Below are 13,872 nucleotides of genomic sequence, written 5' to 3'. Positions count from 1 at the left end.
GTCTGCCTTTAAAATGTTCACCTCCACTCCATTTATTATCCTAAATTAGATGCACCTGTTTGAGGTCGTTAGCTGCGTAAAGACACCTGTCCACCCCATACAATCAGTAAGAATCCAACTACTAACATGGCCAAGACCAAAGAGCTGTCCAAAGACACTAGAGACAAAATTGTACACCTCCACAAGGCTGGAAAGGGCTACGGGGAAATTGCCAAGCAGCTTGGTGAAAAAAGGTCCACTGTTGGAGCAATCATTAGAAAATGGAAGAAGCTAAACATGACTGTCAATCTCCCTCGGACTGGGGCTCCATGCAAGATCTCACCTCGTGGGGTCTCAATGATCCTAAGAAAGGTGAGAAATCAGCCCAGAACTACACGGGAGGAGCTGGTCAATGACCTGAAAAGAGCTGGGACCACCGTTTCCAAGGTTACTGTTGGTAATACACTAAGACGTCATGGTTTGAAATCATGCATGGCACGGAAGGTTCCCCTGCTTAAACCAGTACATGTCAAGGCCCGTCTTAAGTTTGCCAATGACCATTTGGATGATCCAGAGGAGTCATGGGAGAAAGTCATGTGGTCAGATGAGACCAAAATAGAACTTTTTGGTCATAATTCCACTAAACGTGTTTGGAGGAAGAAGAATGATGAGTACCATCCCAAGAACACCATCCCTACTGTGAAGCATGGGGGTGGTAGCATCATGCTTTGGGGGTGTTTTTCTGCACATGGGACAGGGCGACTGCACTGTATTAAGGAGAGGATGACCAGGGCCATGTATTGCGAGATTTTGGGGAACAACCTCCTTCCCTCAGTTAGAGCATTGAAGATGGGTCGAGGCTGGGTCTTCCAACATGACAATGACCCGAAGCACACAGCCAGGATAACCAAGGAGTGGCTTTGTAAGAAGCATATCAAGGTTCTGGCGTGGCCTAGCCAGTCTCCAGACCTAAACCCAATAGAGAATCTTTGGAGGGAGCTCAAACTCTGTGTTTCTCAGCGACAGCCCAGAAACCTGACTGATCTAGAGAAGATCTGTGTGGAGGAGTGGGCCAAAATCCCTCCTGCAGTGTGTGCAAACCTGGTGAAAAACTGCAATTACAGAGGTCAAACGTTTCCTGTAAACAAAGGCTACTGTACCACATATTAACATTGATTTTCTCAGGTGTTCAAATACTTATTTGCAGCTGTATCATACAAATAAATAGTTAAAAAATCATACATTGTGATTTCTGGATTTTTTTTTTTTATTATGTCTCTCACAGTGGACATGCACCTACGATGACAATTTCAGACCCCTCCATGATTTATGGGAGAACTTGCAAAATAACAGGGTGTTCAAATACTTATGTTCCTCATTGTAAATCAAAACTGCCTAACGTTACTGAATGAAAAGTCTTTGACAAAAACACGATTTTCTCAGCTTTTTGTTTAAAATGTTGCTTTTTTATGAAACTTCCCCACATTAAGTGTTGAAAATCAAAGATGCATAAAGCTAGAATAAAAGCTGGGGGTCTGTTCTTTCTTTTGATATATTGCATGTTCAGATAATCAGTTACACAAAAAAATATTCTGGGGGCCATAAAAGTTTGTGAAAATCATCAAAAATGCTAAAAGTGACTGGAATTTTTTTTTTTTAAATGCTGGTGGGGAAAGAGGTAAAGATGAAAGATGCCATGGATGTTAAAGGCTCTTCATGGAAACATTGATGCAGAACCTTTATTTTTAAGAGTAGAAAGGAGAACTAAATGCATCCCATAGCTCAACATGAAAGAAAATAATTATTCAAATATGTTTACACTATTTATTGAAACCCTAAACTCCAATAAAACTCATACATGCTTAAACACTAACATTTACATGAGACATAGTGTTCAGAAACTTCCAGAATAGTAACTTAGATATAAACAATGTGAGTCACAAGATGCCATTTTTCCTAAAAAGAACTAAAAATAAGAGTTATCAATATTACTTGCACACGTGAAGGGGCTTTTACACAACAGTGGGCTGTTTTATTCAAAAGTCAGAGATAATGTTTGAAATGGTCATGAAATGCTAAATTATGACTTTATATATAACAAAATACCTTGACAAAAATAAATAAAAATCACTGTAAGAAATGCTTTAAGATCATTTTTTTGATAGAATTAATATTTCAAGTCCAAGGCAGCATGAACATTAGCTCAGTACGCAAAAACACCCTCACTATTTATTTATTTTAATATTTTTACACTAAATATTAGTCACAGTTGGTTAGTTGAGGCAGGATCTACAGGCAGAATCACTTTACTTGACAATAACACAATATTTACAATATTGCACAGTTTATTGAAATGAGCTGAACATGGCTTGAGTTTCAGAAACTCTACACTAACACACAGTATGAGTGCCCACATCTGCAAACCATTCAGAAACTTTAAATCTAGCAGAGGTACGAGGATGAAGTAGAGCGAGATGGTTTAAATGGTCATGAAAAACTGAATTATGACTCTCATGGTGCTAAAACATTGATAAACATTGAGCTTTTGAAACATGTCCTTTTAAAAGAAAAACGTATTAAGAGAAAGAAGAATCAACCCATCAAAGCAGCAGCAGAGCATTAATGGAAGAGCATCTCTCAGTTCAGCGGGAGTCTGTTATGCAGTTTCTTCAACAATGCCTATTGTTACGCAGCACGAGTGTGAGCAGGCAGATGATGTCACACACACACACTGATCCTCCGGCCTCCTGCTCTACACACACACACACACACACACGGGTGGACAGAGGTAATGGAGGACAGTCCTGGATGAGCTCTACAAATAAACAATGAGCAGAGTCAACAAAAGCAGTGAGTGACAGAGGCCTGCTGTAATCCTGTCAGCCTGTGAAGAAGCATGTGCTGTCGCTCAGTGGGGATCCGGACACACACAATACAGCACAAAACACACTCGCTGCGACACAATACAGCACAAAACACACTCGCTGCGACACAATACAGCACAAAACACCAGGCTGACTCTGGGACAACACACTCGCTGTGAGACGTGCGCCACACACCGCTATACACACCGCTGCAGACTCTCATGGGGAAGACTTCATCCAGGAGTTTATGCTTTTCTGTGCAGTTTGACTAAACATAGCCCTGTTCTTCCTTTCCCTTGTGGAAAAAAGGCGAAAAAGAAAAACTAATTTTCCCAAAGATACAATTCATTCATGCAATTACTTGAATACACCTATTCTAAACTCAGCTAAAACAAAAGAAAACACATGTCAGGGTGATGCAACTCTACTGATACTATAATGGGAAAAAAAGCCTCATCAAAATAATGTACAATATGAAAATAACTTACTTTGTCTTATAGCAATTACGTTAGTTGCTAATTAGATTTTTATCCAAAGCAACTTCCGAAACACTAATGGCAGGAATAATGTCGAGGAGGAACTGTGGAACTTTATCTGAGGTTAAAGCACAATCTTTGCGTGGGGTTTGAAACTTTTTCCATTAAATACTTTGACATATCTTCCGACCAAGCCTTCCGATCAGTTCTGAAGTGAATCCTAATGGTTATTTCTGTCCTGTCAGTTGCTCATGTTCCTCTAAGACTTGATTTGAGGATTTCCTGTAAGACTTCATGATAATTAGCCCTTATCTGCACTCAGTCTCATCTCAGACTGCATCTGTCGAGCTCTGAGATCCGAGTCGATCGTCTGAGTGTGTGTGTCAGTCTGAGATCCGAGTCGATCGTGTGTGTCAGTCTGAGATCCGAGTCGATCGTCTGAGAGTGTGTGTGTCAGTCTGAGATCCGAGTCGATCGTCTGAGTGTGTGTGTGTCAGTCTGAGATCCGAGTCGATCGTCTGAGTGTGTGTGTGTCAGTCTGAGATCCGAGTCGATCGTCTGAGTGTGTGTGCCAGTCTGAGATCCGAGTCGATCGTCTGAGTGTGTGTCAGTCTGAGATCCGAGTCGATCGTCTGAGAGTGTGTGTCAGTCTGAGATCCGAGTCGATCGTCTGAGAGTGTGTGTCAGTCTGAGATCCGAGTCGATCGTCTGAGTGTGTGTGTGTCAGTCTGAGATCCGAGTCGATCGTCTGAGTGTGTGTGTGTCAGTTCGAGATCCGAGTCGATCGTCTGAGTGTGTGTGTGTCAGTCTGAGATCCGAGTCGATCGTCTGAGTGTGTGTGCCAGTCTGAGATCCGAGTCGATGGTCTGAGAGTGTGTGTCAGTCTGAGATCCGAGTCGATCGTCTGAGTGTGTGTGTGTCAGTCTGAGATCCGAGTCGATCGTCTGAGTGTGTGTGTGTCAGTTCGAGATCCGAGTCGATCGTCTGAGTGTGTGTGTGTCAGTCTGAGATCCGAGTCGATCGTGTGTGTCAGTCTGAGATCCGAGTCGATCGTCTGAGAGTGTGTGTGTCAGTCTGAGATCCGAGTCGATCGTCTGAGTGTGTGTGTGTCAGTCTGAGATCCGAGTCGATCGTCTGAGTGTGTGTGTGTCAGTCTGAGATCCGAGTCGATCGTCTGAGTGTGTGTGCCAGTCTGAGATCCGAGTCGATCGTCTGAGTGTGTGTGTCAGTCTGAGATCCGAGTCGATCGTCTGAGAGTGTGTGTCAGTCTGAGATCCGAGTCGATCGTCTGAGTGTGTGTGTGTCAGTCTGAGATCCGAGTCGATCGTCTGAGTGTGTGTGTGTCAGTTCGAGATCCGAGTCGATCGTCTGAGTGTGTGTGTGTCAGTCTGAGATCCGAGTCGATCGTCTGAGTGTGTGTGCCAGTCTGAGATCCGAGTCGATGGTCTGAGAGTGTGTGTCAGTCTGAGATCCGAGTCGATCGTCTGAGTGTGTGTGTGTCAGTCTGAGATCCGAGTCGATCGTCTGAGTGTGTGTGTGTCAGTTCGAGATCCAAGTCGATCGTCTGAGTGTGTGTGTGTCAGTCTGAGATCCGAGTCGATTGTCTGAGTGTGTGTGTCAGTCTGAGATCCGAGTCGATCGTCTGAGTGTGTGTGTGTCAGTCTGAGATCCGAGTCGATCGTCTGAGTGTGTGTGTGTCAGTCTGAGATCCGAGTCGATCGTCTGAGAGTGTGTGAGTCTCCAGATCCAGGAGGAATCACAGGCTCTCAGTGGCAGATGTTCCCATTCATGATGAAGAAGGCCGTGTCAGTTCTGATGGATGATGCCCTCCATGTGGGCATCACAGGCTTAACCCTCTGAGGTCGGCAAACGCGCCGGCGCATTTTGCTAGATTTTCTTCACATTGTAGCACAATAAACTTAAATTACTCCGTCATTTATGGTCATACAGAAAAAAGAAATATAAAAAAAGAATCTGTGATATTTTTCCTTTTGTATGTGTCCACTTACAATCAATCAAAACATTGAGCTTTTGTAAAATAAAGAAAATAAACAGGGTGTGCGTTCTGCCTCTCCGTCGCGGTGAACTTTTTTTTCTTGAGCACGTCTATAAACTGAAACAAAACTCAGCGAATACTTGTCACACATTTATGAGCCATATACCTTTATAAACATTTAAGTGTGTACTTTTAAATGATCGGATTCAAACTGAAAACAAATATTCTCTGTTTAAGTAATTTGTATAAAACCAACAAGATGTCCAGCTTCTCAAACGCTCCCTAATTATTTTTAATTTGAACACGCCCACTCGCGCAAAAGAGATTGACATGCAAATCTCCACATGGAACGCGAACGCGCTCGTTACCTCAGAAACAAAACACCAAAACACTTCACAAGTCTCTGCTTTTCTTCGAGTTTGAAAGACCCGCCGTGAGCTTACATTGGATTTACCTCAGAAGAAGAAGAATGCGATTTGAAGACAAGAAAGATGTAAGGTAAGAAATTCTTACATATTAGTTTATTATTGTTGCATACATTTCACATTGCAGTTGAACTGTTGCTAGATATATGGTGAATATTATAATATTTAGACCCGTGTTTACTGTTACTGTGTTTGTGGATTTCTGCTCAAATGTAGATATGTATATGGTAACCATAATGTTTTATATTTGAGCGCGATCGCGTTTGAAAAGCACCAAACGGCTTCATGTTTTTACGATTATCTCATTTCATATCATCATAACGAATGGAAACATTTGAAGTAACATGATAATCAATATATTTTTCTCTAGCTTAGTTGTTACTGAAATATTTTGGAAGATTTATAGGTTATTGTTATTATTATTTTATGCAGCACTGCGCATAGCCTATGCCTACAAGGCACAACAAACCTGGTGTTCATTATATTATATATTGTTGGAAACATTTGTGTGTGTGTGTGTGTGTGTGTGTATTCTGTGAATTTTAAAAAGCAATTTTAACCAGAAAAATCTTAAATTTATTCCCAAAATCGTGCAGGCCTTTCTCTTGATATCAGTATGTTCACTTTTTTTTCTTTCAGGGCCCAGATGCCACTGAGTCCTGCTGACTTCAACATTCACATGAGTCTCTGTACATGAACATGGTTAAGTGAAAATCAAACACCTTGGAAATGAAAAGGTATGTACAATGTTTTTAGGAATGGCACAAAGGTCTCTGTCTTTGGCTCATTGTTTTCAATGAGTGCTTTTTTGTCATTTGTTGTGTATCTTTGGATTATGTTGTGTTGTAAATAAATCAAACAATCTAAAAGCCATTCTTTTTTAAATCCCCTCATTCTTTGTGCAAGGTTGCTCAGAATGACAGGGCCTGATAGCTCCTAATAGGGCCGTTAGGGGAGGGTCTTTGTCTTTCTCAGGTGTGAAAAGCTTACATATTAATGAGCTCCCACATAAAGCTTTTTCACACAAAACACGTCGTAAAATTTATCATATCAAAACTTATCTGAATGAGCAGTTAGGGTGATTTTCACATAGTTTTAGAGCAAATATTCTAGGCTACGTCATACAATTTTCAAAAGTCTTGTGAAGAAATAATCAGTATGGGTTTCATGACCTTATTTCAGTGAGAATTTTTTTTTTGTATTTTCACAAACCACGCATAAATGTCATTATCTCAAAACTACAAACTTTTACACACATGCTGCTGATATATTATAGTAGCAGAGTTTGTGCTGAATACAGTGTAATTCGACTTTTGCCATGAAAATGTCACAAGTAACAGAAATAAGCACAAATGTCAGAGCATGTCAGAACACCTCCAGGGCCCAGAAAACAGCTCAGACCCCAGAGGGTTAAAGTGATAGTTCACCCAAACATGAAAATTAGCCCATGATTTACTCACCCTCAAGCCATCCTAGGTGTATATGACATTCTTCTTTCAGACGAATACAATCAGAGTTATATTTAAAAAAATGGCATGGCTCTTCCAAACTTTATAATGGCAGTGGATGGCTTTATATTTTTTGAAAATCCATCAAAGTGCATCCATCCATCATAAAAGTGCATCTATCCATCATAAAAGTGCATCTATCATTATAAAAGTGCATCTGTCTATCATAAAAGTGCATCCATCCATCATAAAAGTGCATCTATCCATCATAAAAGTGCATCTATCCATCATAAAAGTGCATCCATCCATCATAAAGTGTTCCACAGGCTCTGCGGGGGTTAATAAAGGGCTTCTGAAGTGAAGCGATGTGTTCGTATAAGAAAAATATCCATATTTAAAACTTTATCAACTAAAATAACTAGCTTCTGGCAGACGGCCGTACGCATCGATTTACGGCGAAAGAGTAACACTAGACCCGACGCATGACGTAATGACGCGCGGAAGCGCAGAGGATCGGGCAAAACAAAACATCAGTCACGAATTAGAAGTCTAAAACGAGCCTCTTATAGTGAAATGTGGGAGGAGCTTGAGTTTGTTGCCCAGCCCTGTGTGTTTGAACCGCGAGAGCCGTCAAATCTACACATCGTCAAGCGTTACTCTTGCGGCGCAAGTCGACCTGCGTACAGCCGTCTGCCGTAAGCTAGTTATTTTAGTCTACAAAGTTTTAAATATGGATATTTTTCTTACACGAACACATCGCTTCACTTTATAAGGCCTTTATTAACCCCCCAGAGCCTGTGCAGCACTTCATGATGGATAGATGCACTTTTAACATGGATAGATGTACTTTGATGGACTTTCAAAAAATATAAAGCCATCCACTGCCATTAATGAATATTAACTTAAGTATGAAAGTAGTTATTTTGTGCATTCTAAAATATTTTAAAATAATTAATATGAAATATTATGACAAAGTAAGTGTTCCTTTCTAGAATTGAAGTTTTCATTTTAACTGTCTTTCATTCATATTAATATTTGTAAGGATCCTTGCAGAAACCTGTGTGTTTCTGAGCGAACACAGTCCTTCACGAGAGGCCCTACAGTGAGGAGTCGAGGTTATTCATGCTCAAAACACGGCGCGTATGTGGTGGAGCGTGTGAATGATTCATTAGACTTCCATTGGCAGAGATCTTGGGAACGGACACTCCCTTGGACTCGACCTCGTCGTACGAGACTAAACGCAACATTAGCAATGCAGTCTAGAGCTGTCCTTGGGTCGTCCTCGAGGAGCGTCCCTCAGTTCACACTGGACAGATGTTATAAACTTATATTAGTTTATGCAGCTGCAACATTTGGCTAGTTGGGCTTTAACTGCGTTAAACAGCATGAGCAGATTATTTCTGACACAGAGCTGGCGACAGGAGAGTGATGTTTTAGAGAAAGCTCAACTATATACTTCAACTTAACGGCGTTAAAAACAACGGCGTTTCAGAGGCGTTCAAAGCCTTCAGACCTCAAGAGCTTTCCAGCTTTCCAGGGATGAAAATTCACTGTTAAGAATCATTAGAGTCATTAGTTCTGATCACGGTTCACCTCAAACCTGCCTAGTGTCAGAATCTGCTTATTGTCCTTCATGGAAAGCTCAGGGTTGATCTTGACGGCGTCTGTATGCCATTGTTTTCTGGTAAACGGGAGTTTTTGAGGCGACATGCGTTTCCTGCCTGTTCACTTTCGGCTCAAAAGCTTGTTTTCTTTCGGCCTGTCCAGAGAAGACAGGGTGTCACCAGATATGTTTCAATGGCAGGACTGTGAAGAAGACATCACCCGCTGCCCCGTCTTTACAATTCAAGGGCTCATACACACACAATGTTGAATGGTGGATGATTCTTGTCTAGTTTTTTCTACCGGCTCCTGCATTCCTATGTGGCAGGGCCTTCAGAATAATGCTTGAGGGTCAAAGGTCATTTCCTGTGCATTAATAATTGAGGAATTTGACATAAACAAGGAAAGATGGAAGGATTGACCAGGAAGGAAAACACGAGGATAAAATGTAAAACACTCTCATCATTTTGACCGAATGCAATCGCTAAGCCAAAGTTTCAAATCTTTTTGACCAAGTATTAGTCAAGCGTGTGACTTTCTCTCTGAGCCACAACATTCCCAACCTTTTCCCAAAACCACAGCATTGGGTTTTAAAGTAGGACATTTGACAATGATTGAAGAGTTTGCAAATGTTCAATATGTGGTGGTGAATTTTTCAGCTTTGAAGGTAAGCAGATTTTATAATCGCAGATCAACAGAAGATAAACGAACCAAGCCACAGTCAATCCCAGCGAACAGGGAACGTTCTGGCAAAGCTATGAACAAACGTTCTTTCAGTGACATTAATAGAACGTTTGTTAAACGTTATCTGGTCTTTAATGTTCTCAAAACAAAAACAATATTTAAACATCGTTCATGAAACATTTTAGTTGGAAATTTTGAAATTACTTTTGAATGTTCTCTGAACATAATGTTTGCAGAATGATCAAATGGATAACATTCGCATAACAAAGAAAAAACATTTAAAAAACTGGATGTTTTAAAAGTTCTGAGAACATTGTAAAATATTGTTTTTATAACTTAATAGGAACGTTCACAAAACGTTCTTTGAGCATATTTTTGTTGGTTGAGTTACTGATTTGATTTGAGGTGCAATAAAGACTGAAACAAACTGCATGAAGATGCTAAAGTACAACATTTACAAAGCAGCAAAACTTCCAGAAAAAAACTACATTTGTGAAACTGAAACTCCTTTGTACGAACGGTCAGATGTTCTGTCTTCCACTGAAGCACAAGATGCTGTTTAGATCACAATCACGGTCATCGGGTTTCACACAAATTACTTCGATTAGAACAAATATATATATTTTAATGTATCTAGTTGTAGCCGAACTGTTGGTCAGTAAGTTGATTAAAAGAGCAACAAAAATATTTACTTCAGAGTTTCTTGTCTTTAAAACGTTTTTGAAAGTTTAGTGAGTTTAGTGATTAAAAATAAACATGCTTCATAAAGACATATGGGATTCGTCAATTAAACGTCTCTCTCGACTAACAGATGCATTTACTCTGGATCACTTCAATTGATGTCCAGTATGATCAGCTCGTCTCAATATTTTCAATGTAAAGTCAGAATATCTTCTGAAAGTTCACAGTGACATGAAAGTGCCAGATGGCTTTGAGAACATGAAAGACATGTGGGCATCGCATGTGTCCGGCTGTACACTCCTACATATGTCCGGCAGATATAAGCATACGATCAACTGAAAGCACGTGAGAGCTGGATCTTTCTCCACAGATGTTCCAGACTCACAGCGCCAACCCATCGGCTCCTCAAACCCAATAACACGACATCAAACACGTCCAGTCCGAACAGATCTAATGGCACACACAGAGAACATGGCTGTAATGGTTCACACGTGTTTATGTGGAGAAGGTATCGTACGAATGTCCTCCAACGTCACAATGACCAACCAAAACCTCGAAAAGTTTCAAAGAAATGTAGAATTCTGAAAAGACCTTGAATGTGACCTGAAGAACAAGAACCAAAATTCTTCCTAAACACTAAAAAACATGGTGGCCTTAACATGTGCTTCACTCCTTATTTCCCAGGATTCAAACTAGAAGAATGACTGATTTTAAAGATGATTTTGATTTCCAGCGACGTCTGCCACCTCTGTTTCTCCTGTTCTCATACTTGAGGAGTCTAAATGGGTTGCAGATGTTTCTTCAAATAGGTAGAAAACATGAGACGCCTCTCGATCTGCTGGACGGGTTCCACCTCAAGGCAACGTTTGGAGGAAACACCACATGTACACTGTGAGAGGCAGAAACTGCCGAAACAACTGGTAAATAAAGGTTCAAAAGGTTAACAGGCAACTTTTGCACGGTCACATTATCTATGTAAGAGCAAGAGTAGCCTAATGTCTTCCGTGTGTGTGAGACGACTGCGTTATTTACTGGAGGAATCCGAGCACATGTTCACAAACACACACTTCAAAGCACTTCCAATCCAGATGTCAGCTTGACTTTCTTCGACACTGATAGAACATGAAAGAATTTGGCTTTAAGTTTCCCCGTATAAACAACATTAACATTTTGCCAGAGGGAAATTGTATAACTTGTTTATTTTTTTGCCAAAGCAAAACATCATGAAAAAGAGACTCGATGATTCTGACACCACAACACAACAAATGGCAACTGTAAAGACAAATAACAAATGTTTCCAACACCTTCTCTAACTCTTTCATATTCTCTTCATTAACATGATATTTCTCTTACAGTGATCTCTTATATTTTACATGTCAGTTCAGGTTTAAATACAGTATGCATTGCATTTAATATTTACTGGTTTATTTACTAAAATTATTATTAACTTCATTACAACTCTACATAGAGAAAATGTTTCCACATATTGTGTAGAATGTAATGATCAGAATAAAGAGTTAATAATAATGCAAAACTTGTTTTCTTAATAGTGCAAATTAATTAAAGTAAATGATGTCAAAGATCCCCAGAACAGATCGCCACTAAACACTAAATTAAACTGTTATCCTACGAAGCAGCACAATATAGTCACTTTTGCACACAGCGTGTTATTATCCAGCCTAATGTTTGATTATGAATGATTAATGAATGTTATTATAAAGTGTTACGCTAACAGCGGTCCTGACAGGATATGACCGAATCAGCAGATCCGAAAAAGTCTAAACTCTCATTCACACGCATATTCAGATCACACTTCTATCAAAAACACATTTATTAAGATGTTGCTTTGACTAGTATATGAAATCTGAAGCTTTATACAATCGGATCGCCCATACCAGCATGCATAATGAATTCATAAGCAGTTATGGGAATATAACGGTACAGTCGAACATACACAAAGATCGTTATGGACTCAAACAATGATGTAAAATTCATTACCAAATCATAACACCAAGCAGAATTCAATAACTCTGATCCAGCATTAAACGCCTGCTTGAATAACGGTTCAGAATCAACAAGTCCGAACTCGCGATTATGCTGTGAAAATGACGATATCACTTCATTATTAGCGTCTGCGCTTTTACCACGCATCGACAATAAAAACGATGTTTTCAACTGGTAAAACTAGCAGATTATTGACATTAAACAACTAGATGTATAACGGGAGAAGTAAAAGCGGACTTACCCTGAGTATAAACGAAGGCGCAGAAGTTGCCAGAGAGAAGCAAAATGATTATCTCAAAACACACAAACATCTTATTGAAATCCTAAAGTGCATGGTGGAGTCGAACGCAGAGGAGACGCGAGCTCCATGAGAGTGTGTGTGTCCGCGGCGGGTCCGCACGCACAGGCCGCACCGGAGACGCGCTGGAGACGCGCTGGAGACGCGACGCTGGAGATCTGAGCATGTGCGGGGGACTGAGGGCTGGAGGAGGGCTGGGTTAACGGAGGAGCCATGAGAATCACCGCTCTTATACCGTTATGTGCCCGAGGGGTGGAGTGAGTGTGAGAGAGAGAGAGAGAGAGAGAGAGAGAGAGAGAGAGAGAGAGAGAGAGAGAGAGAGCGAGTGTGTGTGTGTGTGTGTGTGTGTGTGTGTGTGTGTGTGTGTGTGTGAGTGAGAGAGAGAGAGAGAGAGAGAGAGGGGGGCGGACACAAAGATCCGAACTAAACTCCACAACATGAGAGAAACATTTATGTGTTTGCATTTCTTTAACTCTAACTAACTTACGCTGATAACTGAGTTCAGAACACAACTTCTGTTAGGAAGAAAAAATTATATTAGCTTGACAGACTGAATAAAAGCTCAAAATAGGCAAAACTAAAAGACGGATAGATAGATAGATAGATAGATAGATAGATAGATAGATAGATAGATAGATAGATAGATAGATAGATAGATAGTCAAGTCAAGTCACGTCACCTTTTTTTATAATAGCGCTTTTTACAATACAGATTGTTTCAAAGCAGCTTTCACGAGTTCACACTTACAAATAAGTCAGATAGAATAAATGCGTATTTGGCGTGCTGTCCGAGGAGAGGGCTCCGGGCTCGGTATTTGGCCCGAACCCAGAGTACTCCCCCCGTATTCCTGGCTGTGAAAGAACAAGCCAAGAGTGAGGAGTCGGGGTGGTGGAGGGATGCTGAAAACTGTCAAGGAAGTTAGGTGAGTTGACAGAGTGAATATATATATATGCTTCCTCTCATGCTGATAGGGTAGACATGGTAATTGTTTGATGAGTTGATTGATTGATTGATTGCTTGATTATTTGAACGTGCTCCTCCCGAACTTTGTTAATAAAACATCATTTACAGTGATAACAAGAAAATAATGCAACAAAGTTTGTTTCTACAAGAAAAATGTGTCATAGTCCAGCTAAAGAAAGTCCAGTGATGGTTAATCTTTGTTGAATTTTTTTATTTATTAATTTAGTTCATTTATATATACACTATATAGCCACTCTGGAGAAAACCGTGATGTCATCGTCCGGCTGACAACATCATGCGTTGTCGTCATGTCTAGGCGCAGGTCCACCATCTGATCTAGATACGGCCCGGATCCGGCTGACAACATCATGCGTTGTCGTTGTGTCTAGGCGCAGGTCCTCCATCTTGTTGTGGTCGTGTCTAGGCGCAGGTCCTTCATCTGATCTGGATAC

At 40.5% G+C, this 13,872-nt stretch overlaps 1 protein-coding gene across 1 annotated transcript in view; it reads right to left on the bottom strand.

Annotated features, from left to right (window-relative positions):
- reck (reversion-inducing-cysteine-rich protein with kazal motifs) overlaps window positions 1-12,612 on the bottom strand; it is an 82,512-nt gene extending 69,900 nt beyond the window's left edge. Inside the window, exon 1 of the mRNA XM_081353398.1 lies at window positions 12,401-12,612. Within this exon, the coding sequence (XP_081209524.1) occupies window positions 12,401-12,470 (70 nt within the window). The 5' untranslated portion in view covers window positions 12,471-12,612. The remainder of the gene's footprint in view (window positions 1-12,400) is intronic.
- Between the last annotated feature and the right edge of the window lie 1,260 nt (window positions 12,613-13,872).

This window comes from Scardinius erythrophthalmus (assembly GCF_964197995.2).
Source record: "Scardinius erythrophthalmus genome assembly, chromosome: 22".
NCBI lineage: Eukaryota > Metazoa > Chordata > Actinopteri > Cypriniformes > Leuciscidae > Scardinius > Scardinius erythrophthalmus.
This window is presented reverse-complemented; position numbering and strand designations above follow the sequence as displayed.